This window comes from Mustela lutreola, chromosome 3 (genome assembly GCF_030435805.1).
Source record: "Mustela lutreola isolate mMusLut2 chromosome 3, mMusLut2.pri, whole genome shotgun sequence".
NCBI lineage: Eukaryota > Metazoa > Chordata > Mammalia > Carnivora > Mustelidae > Mustela > Mustela lutreola.
Window position 1 is genome coordinate 35174238 of NC_081292.1, and position 22228 is coordinate 35196465.

Consider the following 22228-nt stretch of genomic DNA (forward strand, 5'->3'; position numbering starts at 1 on the left):
TTTCTTCATGGCTCTTCATCTTGGAATGGTTAATTCCTATTCATACTTCAGAATGTGATTTAGCCACCTCCCCAAGTACCTCTCCCTGACCTGCCCTCCACTTGCCCTCCTGAGAAAGCTGGTTTAGACGCTCCTTCACACTCTCCCAGAACAATGTATTTGCTTGATTTTCCCCTCTAGCCTTTAAGTTCCTTAAGAGTAAGAATTGTGGCTCATTTACCTTTGCCTCTCCAGAACCCAGTATGTTTATATTTATTAAATCAATAAATTTCAGTGACCAATTTCACTCCAATTTAGGAACATAATGCTGTAATCTCACTGTTCATTTTTATCACCCAGAGCTCTGCACCTCTGAAATATTAAGTTTACGCTACATCAAAAACTAGTGATGTACTATATGGTGGCTAACATAATAAAAAAATAAGTTTATTGTATCATCCTTTGATCAAAAACTACTATCGTTCCAGTGCTCTCACACTTCTGAGTAAGAGAAAGTGGCTTTGTTTCCTTTATTCTGCATTCAGCCTAAACATGTCAACAACTTACTTTCAAGTAGTTAAGGGGAGGGAAAGTTTTTTATACTGCACTTAAAACTAAAAACGACAAAACACACACACAACAAAACATTTGCCAATTCTCTTGAGACACATGCTTTATTTATGACGACTGTACAGTACGGCTAAGTATGGCTTTGAGGTTGGCAGAGGCAGAGCTAGATCAGATTTATGGGCTGAGCCTGTCATTTCTGGGTCACATTACTAGATACCTCCAGTTATATTTGTCACAGGCACCACGGTCTCAACATATCCAAAACTAATACGAAATTTTTCCAATTAAACCTGCATGGGTCAAAGGCTTGCTAACTGCCTAGTCTATTGCTCAGAAACTTGTAGTTATTCTAGAATCATCCCTCTACCATACACTCCATATCCAGCTGCTGATCAAATCATCTTGAGTTATCTACTTAACTCACATGTACATCTCCTTGCATTCCCCACTGCCACAGTATTACTTCAGATTTGCATTATCCTGAACCTGGCCTATTCCAATTAGCTCTAAATTGACACCCCTGCATCCAAATTTGCCTTTTCCCCCACAGTGAAGGATTTCTGCATGATAAACAAATGGCTCATTAAATATAGAAACATCTACTCTAGTGATTTCCAAGCTGGGGTTTAGGATCTGCCAATTTTGTGCAAGGGTTTTATTTCAATTTTTAATAAATATCTCAGATTATCTGGATGACCATTTATGATTGCATTGATGTCAAGCAATATTCCTTTTAATGACTAAAGCTAAGTAGGCAAATTTAATGTATAAATGATGCATTTGAGGGGCACCTGGATGGTACAGTTGGTTGGGCAATAGATTTGGTTTCTGCTCAGTTGTGGTCTTGGGGTCATGGGATTGAGCCCTGCGTCGTGCTCCATGCTCAGTACAGAGTCTGCTTGAGACTCTCTCTGCCCCTCCCTTCCGTTTGCTCTCAAAAATAAATAAATCTTAAAAAAATAAATGATGTATTTGTTCCTGATGAAAGGCAAGTGATCTATAGAGCTGCTGTTGTGGGAAAATGGAGTTCTATCCCATGACTGGAATGTAAAAGACCATACTTCATTAATGATTACTACAAAATTCACACTGATGCAATATAGTTTCTGCAAAACATCATCCAATGCTTAATGTCATAGATTTGAGTTCTACCATTCCTACAGTTTTGTTTGGATTTATTTTTACTTTTTAGTTGTATAAAGCTCTAAAAATAGGTAGTTTATAACTGGTATGTAAGTATTTACAAACATAAGACAACATATGTAGCTTAAGTCATTACTAAATGGCTGTGAGAACTTTTTTCTTTTAAAGAGTTTGAGATAAAATTGGGAGAAATGAGGATATACTCACTGAAGAATACACACTAATAGTTGAAATTACATATTTTCTGCACCATGGCTAAATTGCCTTCTTAGGTCATTACTACACAAATCTTTGTGAGTGGAATGGAGGCTGTTCCAGTTACTATGGTTGCAAAACAAATCATCCCCAAATTTAGCAGCACAAAAAACCCTTTATTACACTAATCAATTCTGTGGGGTAGGAATTTAGACACAAAACCGTCATGACATCTTGTTTCTGCTCCAAGAATTTTGGGTTTCAAGCAGAAGACTTGATGACTAGGGGCAGTAATCCTCTGATAATTCCTTCGTTTACACATTGAGAAGTTTATGCTACCTATTGGTTGGGTGCCTCAGTTCCTTCCCATATAGACATCTTCATGTCATCTCTCTTTGTGGGCTAGTTTTTGGCTACCTTAGAATATTATCCAAGTTCCAAGAGCAAGTGAGAGAGAAAACTAGGCAAACACTGTCTGGATCATATACTTTATGAGCTACACTTAAAAGTCATGTATTTGTTAAAAGTCACTCAACTCCAATGGAACAGAATGAAAAGCCCAGAAATAAACTTATGCATATACAGTCAACTAATATTTGGCAAGAGATCCAAGAATACTGAATGGAAACAATTGTCTCTTGAATAAATCCTGCTGGGAAGACTGGATATTCACATGTAAAAAAAAAACTAAACTAGACTTATATCTTACACCCCTCACAAAACTTACCTTGAAACAGATTAAAGATATAATATAAGACCTGAAACCATAAAACTCCTATAAGAAAATATAGGAAAAGAGATGTTTGACACAGGTCTTGGCAATGATTTTTTTTTATAGGACACCTAAGTACAAGCAACGAAATAAAAAACAAGAGGGACTATATAAAACAAAAAGGCTCTATACAGCAAAAGCGACAATCAACAAAATGAAAAGACAACCTACAGAATGGGGAAAAATATATGCAAACTGAAAATCTGATACAAGGTTAATATCCCAAAGATAGAACTCATACACTCAATAAGAAAGCAAATAATTCAATTTAAGATTGGTCAAAGGACCTGAATAGACATTTTTCCAAAGAAGATATAGCAATGGCCAATAGGTACATGAAAAGATGCTCAACATCACTCATTATCAGGGAAATGCAAATCAAAACCACAATAAGACATTATGTCACACCATTTAAAACAGCTAGCATCAAAAAGACAAGAAATAACACTGGAAAAGATGTAGGGGAAAAAAGGGAATTCTTGTGCCTTCTTGGTGCAACTATAAAGTTGGTACAGTCATGATAAAAAACACTATCGTGGTTCCTCAAAAAGTTAAAAATAGAACTACCTTATCATCCAGCAATTGCACTTCTGGGGATATATGTGAAGGAAATGAAAACACTATGTCAAAGAGATATCTCCATCTCCATGTTCTTAGAAGCATTATTTACAATAGCCAGGAAAGGCTTGGAAATGTGTTCATTACCAGATGAATGGATAAAGTGTGATATATATATATATATATATATATATATATATATATATATTACATATATAATAGAATATTATTCATTCTTAAAAAGGAGGAAATCTTGACAATTATGACAGCATGAATGGACTCTGAGGCCATTATGCTAGGTGAAAGAAGTCAGACAGTTACCAGAGGTGAAGGGTAGGAGAAGGAGGAATTGGATAAAGGTGGTCAAAGGTACAAACTTTTAATTATAAGATAAATAAATTCTAGAGGTGTAACAAACAACAGGGTGACCAGAGTTAATACTGCCATATGATGTATGAAAGAGTATAAATCCTAAGATAGGATTTAAAAGTTCTCATACGAAGGAAAAATACTTTTTTTTGTATCAATAGATGATGTTAACTTGAAGTAATAATTTCACAACTTATGTAAGCCAAATTATTATGTTATGTATCTTAAATTTATACAGTGCTATGTGTCTATTATATTTTAATAAAACCAGGGGAAAAAAGAGTCACTAAGGACAGCTAAAATTCAAAGGGAAGTGTCTTAGTCTGTTGTGGTTGCTATGAAAAAATATTACAGATTGGGTGGTTTATAAACAATAAACAATAAATATTTATTTCTCACTGTTCTACAGGCTAGTAATCAGAGCAGGGTGCCAGTGTGATGGACTGTGTACCTACTCACCATACCCTCACATAGCTGAAAGGCCCAGAGTGTTCTCTAGAGCTTCTTTTATAAGGACTAATATGCCAAATTCTCCAACCAAAAGACAGAGAATTGCTGAATGGATTAAGAAATAAACCCAAATAAGATCCATTTATATAATGCATACAAAAACAAGTCAGATGTAAAGACATACACAGACTGAAAGTGAAAAGATGGAAAAAGATATTCTAAGCAAAAGGAAACAAAAAGAAAGTTGTGTAGATATACTTTTTTGAAAAAAAAATTTATTTTTTTAGGTTTTATTTGTCAGAGAGAGAGCACAAGCGGGGTGGGGAGGGGCAGTAGGCAGAGGGAAAAGCAGGTTCCTCACTGACCATGGAGCCTGATGTGGGACTCGGTCAACCTGAGCTGAAAGGCAGATGCTTAACCGACTGAGCCACCCAGGTGTCCCTAGATATACTTTTAATAAACAAAACAGACTCTATTAAAGACTAATAAAAGATAAAGAAGGGCATTACATAATGAAAGCAGGGGTTAATCCAACAGGAGGATATAATATTTGTAAATATTTATGCACCAAATATAGCAGCACCTAAATATATAAACCAAATATTAACATATCTAAAGGAAGACACAGCAATATAGTAATATTAGGGGACTTTAATACCCTGTTTATATCAATGGATAAATCATCCAGACAGAAAAATCAAGAAGGAAACACTGGCCTTAAATGATGTTAGACCAGATGGATTTCACAGATATATACAGAAGAGAACATCCCAAAGCAACAGAATACATGTTCTTCTCAAGTATACATGGAACATTCCCCAGGACAGATCAGATGTTGGGCCACAAAACACATCTTAAATTTAAAAAGACCAAAGTCCTATCAAGCATCTTTTCTGATGACAGTGGTATAAAACTAGAAATCAATTTTAAGTAGAAAATGGAAAAATTCATAAATATGTGGAGGTTAAACAAATCTCACTGAATAATCAGTGGATCAAAGAAAAAATAAAAAGAAATAAAAATACCTTGATTATACAGTTGTTGAAGGAAACCATCAACAAAATGGAAAAGCAATCTACTGAATGGGGAAAAGCTCTGCAAATGATATATCCAATAAAGTGTTAATTCAAAATATACTCCTGCATCTAACGCCAAAACAAAACATGTTTTTAAAATGGGCTAAGTACCTAAATAGACATTTTCCCAAAGAAGACATACAGATGGTCAAATGAAAAGATGCTTGACATCGCTAATCATCAGGGAGGTGCAAATCAAAACCACAATGAGCTAACACTTCACACCTGTCTGAATGACTAGTGTCAAAAGACAATAACAAGTGTTGGTAAGGGTGTGGAGAAAAGGGGAAAAAGGAACCCTTGTGCACTGTTGGTGGAATATAAGTTGGTATAGCCATTATGCAAAACAATATGGAAGTTATGGAAATTCCTCAAAAAATTAAAAATAAAAGTACCATACAATACAGCATATAACATAATGCTATATAAATGTTGAATATATAAATGTGGAATATAAAAGTTGAATCACTATGTTGTACACCTGAAATTAATATTATATGGCAACTATATTTCAATTAAAAATGATTTAATTTAAAAATATTTTAAGACAAATGAAAATACAACATGAAAATTTATGGGATGTATCAAATGCAATTTTTAAAAAAAGATTTCATTTATTTGAGAGAGAGAAAGAGTATCAAGGAGAGGGAGGGAGACAAGCAGACTGAGCACAGTCAATCTCACAACCTGATCCAAAAAATCAAGAGCCAAAATCAAGAGTAGGACACTTAACTGACTGAGTCACCCAGGTACCCTAGCAAAAGCACTTCTAAGAGGTAAGTTCATAGTGATAAATATGTACATCAAGAAATGAATTATCTTAAATAAACCACCTAAGTTTATACCCCAAGGATCTAGAAAAAGAACAAAGTTGGCAAAAGGAAGGAAATAAGAAAAAATTAGAGCAGAAATAAATGAAACAGAGACTAAAAAGACAATAGAGAAGATCAACAAAATTAAGAATTGGGTCTCTGAAAAGTTAAACAAAGTTGACTTTAGCTAGACTTCCCAAGCAAAAAAAAAGAGGACTCAAAATCAGAAATGAAAAAGGGTGTTACAACTGGTATCACGGAAATACAAAAGATCATAAATGACTATTACTACTGAGAAAATAATTGCAATCATATCCTTTTTAATGGTTTAATATCCAAAATATACAAACCCCTAACTATGTGTGTGTGTGTGTGTGTATATATATATATATATATACACGTTATATATACGTGTGTATACACAAATACACACACACACACACACACACACACATTAAAAAAAAAAAACAAAAAAAACCAAAGAGCTGAGGAGCAAGATGGCAAAGTAGGAAACATAAATTTCATCTGGTCCCAGGAATTCTGCTACATAGTCATTCTGAACATCCACAAACTCAACAGGAGATCAAAAAAAAAAGAATAGCAGCAATACTAGGAACAGAAAAGCGACCACCTTCCACCTTCTGGAAGGCAGGAAGTGCAGAGATATGAATCCGAGCACTTGGAAAGACAAACTGCAGGGAGAGGGAGCCTCTTGTCAGCTGGCTCCTGGTGAGATAGAGCTGCAGAGAACAAAAATCAGTACTTTTAGAAGTCTGCTTTGCTGAGGGATCTCACTCCAGTGGCTAATCGGGGTATGGAACCCTCGCTGAGACAGTGTGGTCTCATGCTCACAGAGTGACTGGGGGTGCCTGAGTCTGGCAGAGCTCTCAAGTATCAGTGCGGGGAACTCAGCTGCAAAGACAGAACCGAGGAGTGGGCTGTCAGCTCAGGGTTGCCATAAACTGTGATCTCTGGCACAGAAGGACCATTACTCTTCAAGCAGGGACCCAACAAGTAGCAGATCTGAGGAGGAACCCCCAACTTCATCCCCTGGAAGGAGGAACATGGGAGCACACCACAGGTATCAGCTGGATTTGAAAACTCCGAACAGGATCGTGGCCAGGCATAGAAATGCTCTGTAACAGGGTGAGCACAGAGGGCAGCCAGAGACCAGGAAGACAGGAGTGATTGACTGCTTGTCTCTGAGGGCTCACTGAGAAATGGGGCCCTGAGCACTCTGCTCCTCTGGGTCCAGAGACTGGGAAGTAGCTATTTTCATTCTCATCCTCCAAAGCTGTACAGAAAGCTTTCAGGGAACAAAAGCTAGCTACCAAGAGCAAACTCAAACAGATTACATAGCCAGGCACCTGGCAAGGGCAGTACAATTCTGCCTCAGGAAAAGACATTTGAGAATCACCTCAACAGACCTCTCTGCCAGAAGATCAGCAAGAACATCCAGCCAATACCAAGGTTACAATCAATGAGAATTGCAAAACTCCAGTGTTAGGGGAATACAACAGATAGAATTCATGGCTTTTTTTCCCACCATGATTCTTTAGATTTTCAAAGTTAATTTTCAAAATTATTTTTTCTTTTTAAAATTTTTCTTCTTTCCTTTTTCAACATCTTATCAATTCTTTTTAAAAAATCTTTTAAAATTTTCATCTTTTTAAAAAAATTTATTTCTTACTTATTTTCAGCATAACAGTATTCATTATTTTTGCACCACACCCAGTGCTCCATGCAATCCGTGACCTCTATAATACCCACCCACTTGGTACCCTGACCTCCCACCCCCCACCCTTTCAAAACCCTCAGATTGTTTTTCAGAGTCCATAGTCTCTCATGGTTTACCTCCCCTTCCAATTTCCCCAAACTCCCTTCTCCTCTCTATCTCCCCATGTCCTCCATGCTATTTGTTATGCTCCACAAATAAGTGAAACCATATGATAATTGACTCTTATCTTTATAGTCCTATTCCATCCCTTCATTGTACTTACCCTTATTTTCATGTAAGTTTTTCTTTCCTTAAAATTTTGGGAGGCAGTTTCTTCTAACACACCAAATACACCCAAAAATCTAGTGTGTGGTTCTGTTCTGTTCACCAGCCTGATCATATTTCTTCCCCTCCCACCCCATTTTCTTTTCCCCCTGGTTTCGGGTCTCTTCTTATTTGTTTAGTGTATATTTTTCTGGAGTCCTTGTTACCCTTTTGGCATTTTGTTCTCTCATTCATCTATTCTTCTCCAGACAAAATGAAAAAATGTAAAAACTCACTTTAAAACAAAACAAAACAAAATAGGAGGCAGTACTAACTGCCAGGGACCTAATCAATACAGACATTAGTAAGATGTTGGAACTAGAGTTCAGAATTAGGATTATAAAGATATACTAGAGAATCGTTTTTTGGAGACATAAAAGAATGAAAATCTAACCAAGTCGAAATCAAAAAGGCTATTAATGAGGTGCAATTAAAAAATGGAGGCTCTAACTGCTAGGAGAAATGAGGCGGAAGAGAGAATTAATGATATATAGGACAGAAAATGGAGAATAAAGAAATTGAAAAAAAGAAATTAAAAACTACTGGATCATGAGGGGAGAATTTGAGAGATAAGTGATACCTTAATATGAATCAATATTAGAATAACTGGGATCCCTGAACAAGAGAGGGACAGAAGGTATACTGGAGCAAATTATTGTGCAGAACTTCCCTACTTTGGGGAAGGAAATAGCCGTCAACACCCTGTCATCTAACCATAAAACATACAAGTCTCAGAGACAAAGAGAAAATCCTGAAAGCAGCTTGGGACAAGAGGTCTGTAACCTACAATGGTAGAAACATTAGACTGTCAGCAGACCTATCCAGATATTTCCAGCTAGGCTTTCACTGAAAACAGAAGGAGAGATAAAAAGCTTCCAAGACAAACAAAAAAATTTTCTAACACCAAACCAGCCCTACAGGAAATATTGAAAGGGGTCCTCTAAACAAAGGGAGAGCCCAAAAGTAACATAGACCAGAAAGGAACAGAGCCAATATACAGTAACAGTCACCTTACAGGCATACAATGGCACCAAATTCATATCTTTCAATAACAACCCTGAATGTAAAAGGGCTAACAAGACCCATCAATATGCTGTCTGCAAGAGATGATTTTAGACCCAAATACACCTCCATATTTAAAGTGAGAGAGGAGAAAATAATTTACCATGCTAATGGTCATCAAAAGAAAGCTGGGGTGGCAATCCTTATATCAGACAAATAGGATTTAAGCCAAGACTATAATAAGAGATGAGGAAGGACACTATATCATACTAAAAGAGTCTACCCAACAAAAAGATTTAACAATTTTAAATATCTATGCCCCTAACATAGGAACAGCCAATTATATAAGCCAATTAATAACAAAAATCAAAGAAACACACTGACAATAATACAATAAGAGTAGGGGACTTTAACATCCCCCTCACTGAAATGGACAGATCATCTAAGCAAAAGATCAACAAGGAAATAAAGGCTTTAAATGACACACTGGACCAGATGGACATCACAAACATATTCAGAACATTCCATCCCAAAGCAAGTGAATACACATTCTTCTCTAGTGCACATGGAACATTCTCCAGAATAGATAACTGGGTCACAAATCAGGTCTTAACTGGTTACAAAAGATTAGAATTATTTCCTGAATATTTTTGGACCACAATATTTTGAAATTCAATCCCAAGAGGAAAGTCGGAAAGAACTCAAATACATGGAGGCTAAGGAGCATCCTACTAAAGAATGAATGGGTCGACCAGGAAATTAAAGAAAATTTTTAAAAATTCACGGAAACAAACGAAAATGAAAACACAACTTTTCAAAATCTTTGGTACACAGCAAAGGTGGTCCTGAAAGGAAATTATGTAGCAATACAAGCCTTTCTCAAGAAATAAGAAAGGTCTCAAATACACAACCTATTCCTATACCTAAAGGAGCTGGAGAAAGAACAGCAAAGAAAGCCTACACCCAGCAGAAAAAGAGAAATAATAAGTATCAGAGCAGAAATCAATGAAATAGAAACCAAAAGATCAGTAGAACAGATCAACGAAACTAAGAGCTGACTCTTGGAAATAATTGATAAGATTTTGATAAATATAACTAGATGTTTATCAAAGAAAGGAAAAGGACCCAAATTAATAAAATCATGAATGAAAGCAAAGAGATCACAACCAACATCAGTGAAATACAAATAATTATAAGAACACATTATGAGCAACTATTTGCCAGCAAATTAGACAATCTGGAAAAAATGGATGCATTCCTAGAGAAGGTATAAACTACCAAAACTGAACCAGGAAGAAACAGAAAATCTGAACAGACCCATAACCATAACTATAACCAATTTGATGATTGAAGCAGTCATCAAAAATCTCCCAACCACCAAGAGCCCAGGGCCAGAAGGCTTCCCATGGGAATTCTACCAAACATTTAAAGAAGAATTAATACCTATTCTCCTGAAACTGTTCCAAAAAATAGAAATGGAAGGAAAACTTTAACTCATTTTATGAGGCATTACCTTGATCCTCAAACCAGACAACGACCCCATCAAAAAGACTTACAGACCAATATCCCTGATGAACATAAATGCAAAAGTTCTCACCAAAATACTAGCCAATAGGATCCAACAGCACATTAAAAGGATTATTCACCACAACCAAGTGGGATTTGTTCTTGGGCCAAGTTTGGTTCAACATCCACAAATCAATCAATGTGATACAATACATTAATTAAAGAATAAGAGCCATATGATACTCTCAATAGGCACTGAAAAAACATTTGATAAAGTACAGCATCCTTTCTTGATCAAAACTCTTCACAATGTAAGGATAGAGGATACATACCTCAATATCATAAAAGCCATCTATAAAAAACCCACAGTGAATATCGTTCTCAATGGGGGAAAACTGAGAGCTTTTCCCCTGAAGTCAGGAACAGGGCAGGGCTGTCCACTGTAACCACTGCTATTCAACACAGTACTAGAAGTCCTAGCCTCAGCAATCAGACAACAAAAAGAAATAAGACATCTGAATTGGCAAAGAAGAAGTCCAACTCTCACTCTGCAGATGATATGATACTTTACAGGGAAAACCCAAAAGACTCCACTCCAAAACTGCTAGAACTCATAAAGGAATTCAGTAAAGTGTCAAGATATAAAATCAATGCACAGAAATCAGCTGCATTTCTATATACCAACAAGACAGAAGAAAGAAATTAAGGAGTCGATCGCATTTACAATTGCACCCAAAACCATAATATACCTAGGAATAAACCTAACCAAAGAGGCAAAGAACCTCTACTCAGAAAACTACAGAAGACTCAGGAAAGAAACTGAGGAAGACACAAAGAACGGAAAAACATTCCACGCTCATGGATTGGAAGAACAAATATTGTGAAAATGTCTATGCTACCTAGAGCACTCTACACATTTAATGCAATCCCTATCAAAATACTGTCAACTTTTTTCAAAGAGATGGAACAAATAATCCTTAAATTTATATGGAACCAGAAAAGACCCCAAATAGCCAGAGGAATGTTAAAAGAGAAAAACCAAAGCTGGTGGCATTCACAATTCTGTACTTCAAGCTCTATTTCAAAGCTGGAATCATCAAGACAGTATACTACTGGCATAAAAACAGACACATTGGTCAATGGAACAAAATAGAGAGCCCAGAAATGGACCCTCAACTCTATGGTCAACTCATCTTCGACAAAGCTGGAAAGAATGTCCAGTGGAAAAAAGACAGTCTCTTCAACAAATGGTATTGGGAAAACTGGACAGCCATATGCAGAAGAATGAAACTAAACCACTTGCTTACAGCACACACGAAAATAGACTCAAAATGGATGAAAGACTTCAACGTGAGACAGGAATCCAGCAAAATCCTTGAGGAGAACACAGGCAGCAACCTCTTCGACCTCAGCCACAGCAACTTCTTCCTAGGAACACTGCCAAAGGCAAAGGAAGCAAGGGCAAAAATGAACTATTGGGACTTCATCAAGATCAAAAGCTTTTGCACAGCAAAGGAAACAGTTCACAAAACCAACAGACAACTGACAGGATGGGAGAAGATATTCACAAATGACATATCAGATAAAGGGCTAGTATGCAAAATCCAGAAAGAACTTATCAAACCCAACACCAAAGAACAAATAATCCAATCAAGAAATGGGCAGAAGACATGAACAGAGATTTCTGCAAAGAAGACATCCAGATGGCCAAAAGACACATGAGAAAGTGCTCAACATCACTCGGCATCAGGGAAATATAAATCAAAACCACAGTGAGATACCACCTCAAACCAGTCAGAATAGCTAAAATTAACAAGTCAGGAAAAGACACATGTTGGCCACAGTGCAAAGAAAGGGGAACCCTCCTACACTGTTGGTGGGAATGCAAGCTGGTGTAGCCACTCTGGACAACAGTGCAGAGATTCCTCAAAAAAGTTGAAAATAGAGCTATCCTATGACCCAGCAATTGCACTACTGGGTATTTACCCCAAAGACACAAATGTAGGGATCCAAAGGGGACATGTATCTGAATGTTTATAATAGCAATGTCCACAACAGCCAAACTGTGGAAAGAACCTAGATGTCCAACAACAGATGAATGGATAAAGATGTGGTGTGTGTGTGTGTGTGTGTGTGTGTAATATTATATAGCCATCAATCCCCCCCAAATCTTGCCATTTGCAATTACGTGAATGGAACTAGAGCGTATTATGCTAAGCAAAATAAGTCAGAGAAAGACAATTATAGTATTATCTCACTAATACAAGGAATTTGAGAAACAAGAGAGGATCATAGAGGAAGGGAAGGCAAAATGGAAGAAGGTGAAACGAGAGGGAGACAAACCATTAGAGACTCTTAATCTCAGGAAACAAACTGAGGGTTGCTGGAGTGGAGGGGAGTGGGAGGGATGGGGTGGCTAAGTGGGATGGGGTGGCTGGGTGATGGACAGTGGAGAGGGTATGTGCTGTGGTGAGTGCTGTGAATTGTGTAAAACCAATGAATCACAGACCTGTACCCCTGAAACAAATAATACATTATATGTTAATAAAAAAGAAAAACAAAAGAGCAACAAACAAACAAGAAAACCCCATAACAATCTAAGGGCACTAATTCCATTCATGAAGGTTCAACCCTCTTGATCTAATTAATCATCTCCTAAAAGGCCCTACCTCCTAAAACCATTACCTTGGGCATTAGGTTTTCAACATACAGATTTTGGAAGACACAAAGATATAGACCACAGTAGAAGAGGAATTAGACTCCACCTTTTATTTTTATTTTATTTATTTACTTGAGACAGAGAGAGCACAAGCAAGTGTGAACAGGGAGGGGGGTAGGGAGGGGGGTAGGGAGAGGGAGAGAGAGGGAGAAGCAAGCTCAGCACTGAGCAGGGATCCAGGGGAGGGGCTCGTACCCAGGACTCAGATCTTGACCAAAGCCAAAGGCAGATGCTTAACAGGCTCAGCCACCCAGATGTGCCATGACTACACCTTTTGATGGGGAGGGGGTATCAAGTTTCTGGAACAGCATGTGGGATCAAAAATGTTGAGGGTATTCTTGGAAAATATGCTACAGAGGCTATATGAAGATGTACAATCCTCTTACTCCCAGAGATCTTTCAGTTATACATTTTATATCTGCCCTATTAACTTCAAACATCTTGGATGGAAACTAAAACATACTATGCACCTGGCACTGTTAAAAGCACTGTACTGTTCTCTCTGCCTGCCTCTCTGCCTACTTGTGATCTCTGTCTGTCAAATGAATATATAAAATCTTTAGGGGAAAAAAAAAAAGCACTGTACTGTGTTTTTGCTATATTAAGATTATTCAATTCTACTGTAAAAATTGAAAGTGTGGGAGCAACTGATTATAAGACCTAAGGAGATTCATAAGATATGTTAAGTATAAATAGTAAATAAGTTATTACCCTATGAGGCATGTTAAAGACAAAATAAGTGGAACATAATTATGTTGAACACTGATAAAAATAATGGGATAAATGAAGGTCACAAACAGAAATGGCTGGAAAGGAATAAGTAGATCTTAAATATTCACAAGGTAAAGCTCATGTCATTTCCAGACTAACAACTATGTTATATCTAAATCAATCACCAATTGGTGACATTCATTTTGGCCCCACATCTTCTCTTCCCAGGAAATACAAATACAACTCATAGCTGTTCAGGTTAATTTATGTCAAGTTACAGCTGTGAGCAGGTCTACTTGATCCTGCATCTCCAAAATAGCCAGTGTGTGTTGGCTTCATGTTTTGTTTATTGAGACCTCTTGTTAATCCTTAGCTTTTTTTTTTCCCTTAAGATTTTATCTGAGAGAGAGAGCACAAGTTGGGGGGCTGTGTGGCAAGGGAGAAGTAGACTCCCGCTGAGTTGAAGAGCCCTGTAAGGGACTCCATCCCACGACCCTGAGATCATGACCAGAGCCAGAGTCATATGCTTAACTGACTGAGACACTCATGTGCCCCTTAATTCTGCTGTTTAATAACTATACTGCCAGTCTGGAAAGCTGATGCAGCAAGGACAGTATATATGAACACTGAGTAACACTGAGATTTGGATAGTAGGGTCCTTCCTTCCTTCCCAACTCTTTCCCCTTGATGTAGGTTTTAAATTAACCTAGTAAACTGTATTTATTGAAGCAAATGAACTTGATCTGAACCTTTCTGTTCCATGACCTGTAAGATGGCCTGATTAGTAGCACAAGTGCACTTGGAAGCTACCATTGTAATTTCCCACCCCAATAAGTGCTTTGCAAGTAATATATTACTAAATCTACATAACAATCTTTTTAGGAAGGCGTTATTATCCTTATCCTACAGGCGAGGAAACTGAATCTTGCAGAAGCTAAGTAACTTGTCCAAGGTAGCACAGCTAATAAATGAGGGAGCTAGAATTCATGCCCACGATGACAGGCTCCAGGATCCATGCTAAGTTCATTCATTTTTGTTTCTTCAATAGCAAACACAATGCCTGACATACAGCAGACATATTGTTTGATGACTTTAAAAGATTTTATTTATTTATTTGTTTGACAGAGAGAAATCACAAGTAGATGGAGAGGCAGGCAGAGAGAGAGAGAGGGCGAAGCAGGCTCCCCGCTGAGCAGAGAGCCCGATGCGGGACTTGATCCCAGGACCCTGAGATCATGACCTGAGCCGAAGGCAGCAGCTCAACCCACTGAACCACCCAGGCGCCCTGTTTGATGACTTTAAATGGTATAATCCTTGCTCTTAGTCTATTGGCCATGTGGCCAATAAATTATTGGATTTCTTTAAGACTCGGTTTCTTCACAGAATTTAGCTATTATTTAAAGTCAAAATAGGTAAAACATTTTCTTCAGCACTTGACCCCTGGTAATTGCCTTAAGAAAGGTAACTCTCAACCCCCACTCCAGAGCAGGTTTTAGAAAGAGCTGATGTGCATTCTCAAAGCTTCATTTTCCATCCTATTCTACCACACTTCACAGGGTTATCCACAGAACAGGTGCCTGTTGTTCAAGGCATGACAAGGTTCTCCCAATATTTCAGCTTCAAGCTACTGAGTCTCGTTCACCTCATTTTTATTTGCTAAACTTTTTTTTTTTTTTTCTGTCGCAGTTATCTTTAGATCAATCCCCCTTGAGATATGGGTAGCAGGCATTCAATCACATTATTGCGACTCTGGGCACCGAGTGCTGCCACGACAAGGGGGGGTGGGGAGGGGGGAGGGGGCGGGATCTCTCTTGCTTCCTAGTGAATTACCCGTTAGTGATCTTTCCTTGGGCGCCGTGTCTGCACCCGTGAGAGGAGGGGCACTGCTGTACCCACCTCACACGAGTGTCCTGAAGATGAAATCCCTCGCTCACAGAGGCGCTCAGCAGCTACTTCCAAAAACTTAGTATGTTTGTACATTTCCACAGAGCTTCCACAACACTGTCCTGAATTTAGTCCTTTCTTTACACCCCCCTCAGTCTGGGAGCCCCACCTACCCATTCCCACACCCACTTTCCCCTCAACCACTTCTTTTCGGCTGCTGAAATACAAAACGAGGCGGCCTTTTCTCCTCATTAATTTTTAACAGTGCCGTTTTCTTTTTTCACCAATATGTGGCTTTTCCCACCACCGCTTCACACGCAGAGAAAGCCCTCTCTTCATCTCCTCCAGCGTCTCCTCCCCGCCCCCCCACCCGGGGCAGTCTTTCAGGACACGCCGAGTTAGCGCGACATACCGTGTTCCTGAGGCACGGCGAGAGCTGGCCGGAGAGCCTCGACCCGAAGAGGTGGCCAGGCGTGGCCGGGCACCTCACGTACCAGTAAGTACAGCCGGGAGCCCGCCAAGCGGGCGGGGCCAAAAGCCACCGGCCGAATGTTTCACACAGCGAGCGGGGAAGCGAAGCCCGGAGGTTCCGGCCGAGTTCTTCTAGAGGCCGGCGGGAGGCGCGGTCCGGGTCCGGTAGCGGAGTGGGCGGGGCCTCTTGAAGTGGGCGGGACCCTGGGACCTGGGAGGCGGAGCCAGCAGGCGCAGGGAGTCCCTCACTGGGCAGGAGGGAGGCGGGGTCCGCCCGAAGGTTGGTGCGGGGTTGGCCGAGGCCGAGAGATGTCCTCAAGCCGCAGGCGGGAGGCGGGTCCGGCAGGGGTAGGCGGGGCCCTGAGGCGGGGGAGGCGGGGCCGGCCGTCTCAGGGGTTATTGCTCAAGAGGCTGGCGAGAAAGCGGGGACCGCGGGAGTAGGAGGGGTCTGTGCAGCTGGAGGCGGGGCGTACTCAGTGGACCCTCGGGCCACCTGGGTCCCGTCGTAGTTGGAGGTGGCTCGAGGCTCTCAGTTCCTTCGGCCCTCGTAGCTCTGGCGGAGTCTGCGCGATGGGTGACCCGGAAAGGCCGGAAGCGGCCAGGCCCGAGCTGGATAAGGTAAATGCTGCTGTTCCCTGTCCCGCCCCTTAGTCATGCCTGGCCCTTAGGTTGCAGGCTGCAGCCGGGACCTGTGAGGTGCAGGACTGCTGTAGAAAATTTTACACGTTGTGGTGGGCAACCCAGTGCAGGCCCAGGCGCGAGCCTTCGCAGCAGCCTGGTTTCGTGGTTGTGAGTGCTGGGGAGGCCGTCCGTAGGTAGGGGTGACGAGGGAGCCGGGTTTCTGCTCCGTTGCTCTGCTCCGGGGCCAGCTAAGGGCGACGCTCTGAGGTTTCAGGCCCGGCCGGGGAGCAGCGCCCCTCCCCCTCCCCCAAATAGTCCGACCCATACTCTCCTCTCATCTTTGCACGTCCGGAGCCCTCTGGCTGGGGAAACCCAGGCAAGGAATGAGGGCAGGTGGATTTACTGAAGAAATGCATCCCTTCTCGAAGATGGTTAAAAGGAGTTGGAGACCGTGTGTGGAAATTGACACAGGTGGATGAGGTGGTGATGATCGGTAGACGGCGACGGGAAGTCCTCACAACAATGAAAAATATCAGGTTAGGAGCCCAGATTTGCTCAGATTGAGCCACTTAACTAGCTGTGACTCTCTGGGGTTTCACTGTCTTCATTTATACAGTGTAAGTGATACTTCCCTCACAGAGGAGTAAGTCAAAGACTTCATGCAAAGTGCCACGGAAGTTGTGGGTGCCTCCTAAAACCCAAATTAACATGTTTATCTTCTGCTTCTATAATGGAAGTTCATAATAACAGTAAATCAATTTATTAAACTGTTGTAGGGTAGTTCAGATTGTTCTGTAATTTTCATACCCTGTTATTTCACAAATACTTCTAAACCATTTGTGTACAAGAGAAATACTTTTTGTATTTATCTTGAACCTGTTGGCTGTGTGTGATTTTTTTTTTTTTAATAGTGTCAGCTTACAGAGACTGAGTCCTATATTTCTTTAGAAAGTTGAAGGATCCAGACTTGGGGTTTTATAATATTTTATTTTGATTTTGTAAACATTTAGTAACTAATTAACAAGCTGTAAATATCCCTCAAACTTTTTCTTCCCCTTTTGAAACAAATACACTGAGTACCAGTTTCCTCACTGGAAAAGGACAATTCGGATTTTTCTTTTTGTGCTACAACCATTCAGACTTAAGACCTGGAAGTTAACTTTTATTTATTATCACCTTCTCAATGACATAGGTCCACAAAGACAGAGGCAGAATTTTAGCTGTAGAATGAATTCTAGTGAGCATCTGGTCCAAAATTTTTTAACTTGAGTTGCAAGGATGCTTCAAGCACTTTGTTTCTGTGCAGCCACCTGCATTAGAATCACCTGGAGGGGCGCCTGGGTGGCTCATGGGTTAAGCCTCTGCCTTCGGCTCCAGTCATGATCCCAGGGTTCTGGGACAGAGTCCTGCATCGGGCTCTCTGCTTGGAGGGGAGCCTGCTTTCTCCTCCTCCTCCTCTCTCTTTCTCTGCCTGCTTGTGATCTCTCTCTCTCTGTCAAATAAATAAATAAATACAATCTAAAAAAAAAAAAAAAAGAATCACCTGGAGTTGTAAAAAATGTAAATTACTGGGCCTCCATTCCAGACATGGTAAATCAAAATCTCTTGGGAGGGTCTGGGACTGCAGTTTTAACAAGGACTTCAGGTGATTCTCATTTGCATATTTTAAGGAACACTGTCTTAAAGCGTACATAGATGGGCTTGAAAGGTTTTTATGAATCTCCTGAAGTTTATAGATTTTGTGTGTGCATGTGAATCTCCTGAGAAAGGGGTCCTTAGCTTTCATCAGTTTCTCGAAGTTACTATCATTAATCTAATCAATAGCCCTTATTTTCAAGGTGAGAAAGTTTAGGCCAGAAAAGAGAAAATGACATGCCCAGGACCACATGATTTAATAGCAGAGCTGGGTTTAAAACCAAGTTCTTGCTTGTGGGCCAGTATTCTGTTTAGTCAGATTTGGTGAGAATAGAAAAATGAAAATGAAAGTGACAACCTGGGCGGATACAAATAGAGTAGGAACGTAGCCGCATCCACAAAGTCTTCACCTGAGAAGAGAGGCCAAGGCAAACAAATGAAAGTGGTGGAATTGGGGCTGGATTGAGAGGGAGGAGCCTCGTAGCATGCCAGCCTGGACCAGGGAATGGTGAGTGCTAGCTGGGGAATCTGCCCAGGGGTATCCTCTTGGGTGACCAGAAATTAAGGCAGGCAGGAACTAGAGACACCATTCTGAAAGACACAGTGGAATGTTGCCAAGGAATGCTTGTGTGTTCGGGACTTTATTTCAGGGTCTTATCACTTTACACCTGTGCAGCTACAACATCTTGTCCCTCTACCTCCAGTCTTACCCACTATTTAATCCTTTTTACCATTCCTAAACTAATTCTTCACTAAACCAGGGCCTTTATGTCACTCCTCCCAAATAAAAACTCTTGAGATGGTCTCAGTTCCCACCAAAAAGACCCAATTCTGTAAACTGGCCAGGCCTTGTTGAAGCAGCTTTTTCATGCTAACCACATCTTAATTCAGGCTGTCCTGACATTTTCCCAAAGAAGACATCCAGATGGCCAACAGACACCTGAAAAGATGCTCAACATCACTCATCATCAGGGAAATGCAAATCAAAACTACAATGACATATCACCTCACACCTGTCAGAATGGCTAAAATTAACACAGGAAACAACAGATGTTGGAGAGGATGTGGAGAAAGGGGAACCCTCTTACACTGTTGGTGAGATGAAAACTGGTGTAGTCACTCTGGAAGACAGTATGGGGGTTCCTCAAAAAGTTAAAAATAGAGCTACCATATAACCCAGCAATTACACTACTTGTTATTTGCCCAAAGGATACAAACATACTGATTCAAAGGGACACATACCCCATGATGTTTATAGCAGCATTACCAGTCACAGCCAAATTATGGAAAGATCCTAAATGTCCACCAACTAGTGAATGGATAAATATACACACATATATAGTAGAATATTACTCAGCCATCCAAAAGGATGAAATCTTGCCTTTACAATGACATGGATGGAGCTAGAGTATATTATACTAAGTAAGATAAGTCAGAGAAAGGCAGATACCATATGATTTTACTCATACGGAATTTAAGAAATAAAACATGAACATAGGACAAGGGGGAAGCAAGAGGCAAAGGCAAACCTTAAGAGACTCTTAACTATAGAGAATAAATTAAGGGTTGATGAAGGGGAGATGGGGAGGGGGTGGGCTAAATGGATAATGTATTAAGGAGGGTACTTGCTCTGATGAGCACTGGGTGCTGTAGGTAAGTGATGAATCACTAAATTCACCAAAGCAATATTACACTATATATTAACTAACTAGTATTTAAATAAAAGCTTGAAAAAAAATAATTCAGGCTGCCATTTGTACCGCTGAGATCAATACCATGGTTGCTACCAAAATCTAGGGCTTTTTTTCTTTTTCCAGTTCATCCTGGATTGATATCCCATGAATCTTCCTGATGCTACCCCTATTCCTATTAATTCAGATTCAGAAACTCTCCATGACTATCCACAGGAATGATGTTCAAACTGCCCTACAGTGAATGCCAGTACTTGGGGGTTGGGGGCAAATGGCAAGAGTTGGAGTATGAACCTCTCAATCTTCCAGATGTTTAAAAATCTTTGGTGCACATAATTACTTCCTAACCTCTTCCCCTGATTGATATCCAGAGTGTGGATCCTTTACAGAGTTCTCTGTTTCATCTGTTGACAGAGATGGCTTTAGCCAAATCAGATCACTTCTGCCTTTGCTTTTGACTATCCTACATTCATTTCAGCCACTTTTTTTTTTTTTTATGATTTTGTTTATTTGACAGAGTGAGCAAGCAAGAGAGCACAAGCAGGAGGAGTGGCAGGCAGAGGGAGAGGGAGAAGCAGGCTCCCCGTTGAACAGGGAGCCTGACACAGGGCTCAATCCCAGGACCCTAGGATCATGGCCTCAGCCAAAGGCAGATGCTTAACCAGCTGAGCCACCCAGATGCCCCCAGTTCAGCCACTTTTAATCCCAGCTGGCTCCTTTTCTTCCATCTGTCCTTCCAGTGTCAGCATTTTCTTGGCTGTATCCTCATCTGTGCTGCCTCTCTAAATTATCTCCCTGGATAATCCTTTTGGTGACTACCAATGGGACAGATCACCACCACTCCTCTGCCACAGTATTATATTTATAACTGCCTACTGGATATCTTCAAACTGAACAAATTACATTTTTTATTAACCAAGTTGACTTTTTAAAGACTTTTGTGTTTGTCACTATTGTTGTGGCTTGGGTGGGTGGAGTTCATTCAAATTAAACTTTTGTTAAACATCTAATGGGAGAAGCAAGGGATTTGTCTGATTTATTCAATTATTCTCCAGATACTGAGCACTTTCTTTGTGTCTCTTATTTCTTGATATGATCATCCAGTTGCTGGACACCTCAAGGGCATCTTCAACTCTTCCTTATCCTGGTCTCCAAAATCCAAGTTTTTAGCAAGAATGTTTAATTCTACTTCTGAATATCTCTTAAAGCAGCCTTCTTTTGTGTTTCTACTGCTGGTACCCTAGTTCAGGCAAGATTTGGGTAGGGTCATGATTTTTTAATTGTTCCCTCCCCCTGCAGTTTCTCTTCTAATCCGACCATATTTCTGGATAAGTGAGTTTTAAAAATATTTATTTATTGGGCGCCTGGGTGGCTCAGTGGGTTGAGCCGCTGCCTTCGGCTCAGGTCATGATCTCAGGGTCCTGGGATCGAGTCCCGCATCGGGCTCTCTGCTCGGCAGGGGGGCCTGCTTCCCTTCCTCTCTCTCTCTCTGATCTCTTCCCTTCCTCTCTCCTACTGTGATCTCTCTCTGTCAAATAAATAAATAAAATCTTTAAAAAAATATATTTATTTATTTATCAGGAGGGAGGCAGAGGGAGAGAATCTTCAAGCAGACTTGCCACTAAATGCAAAGCCCCATGTGGGACTTTGCTCCCAACACCCATGAGATCCTTGACCTGAGCTGAAACCCAGAGTCTGATGCTCAACCAATCAGTTAAGTATCTGCCATCGGCTCAGGCCATGATCATGATATGGGATCAAGCCCCATATTGGGCTCCCTGCTACCAGGGAGCCTGCTTCTCCCTCCCCCTGCTCATGCTCTCTCTCTCTCAAATAAATAAATAAATTCTTTTAAAAATTCTGTAGAATTAAGTGTAAGCAAGACAAGTATAATAAGATTGGGAGAGAATCCTATGAGAGAGAAGGACTCTGCACTCAGACTGTTTGAAAACTAGAAATTAGAATGTGTAAGTGATACATTGTGTCATGTTTATGTCAGAAAGACTTGAAACTTGAGAGTCCA

General features: G+C 40.2%; 1 protein-coding gene across 2 annotated transcripts in view; it reads left to right on the plus strand.

Moving 5' to 3' along the window:
* The first annotated feature begins 16611 nt into the window (after window positions 1-16611).
* Window positions 16612-22228, plus strand: part of RRM2B (ribonucleotide reductase regulatory TP53 inducible subunit M2B) — a 38083-nt gene continuing 32466 nt past the window's right edge. The window contains exons 1-2 of one of the 2 annotated variants that reach the window (XM_059165890.1): window positions 16612-16876; window positions 17234-17415. Coding sequence is in view for 1 of the 2 variants with exons in the window: in XM_059165889.1 (XP_059021872.1) it covers window positions 16829-16876 (48 nt within the window). In the remaining variant the exon portion in view is untranslated. The remainder of the gene's footprint in view (window positions 16877-17233; window positions 17416-22228) is intronic. The other variant, XM_059165889.1, reaches the window with a different exon arrangement.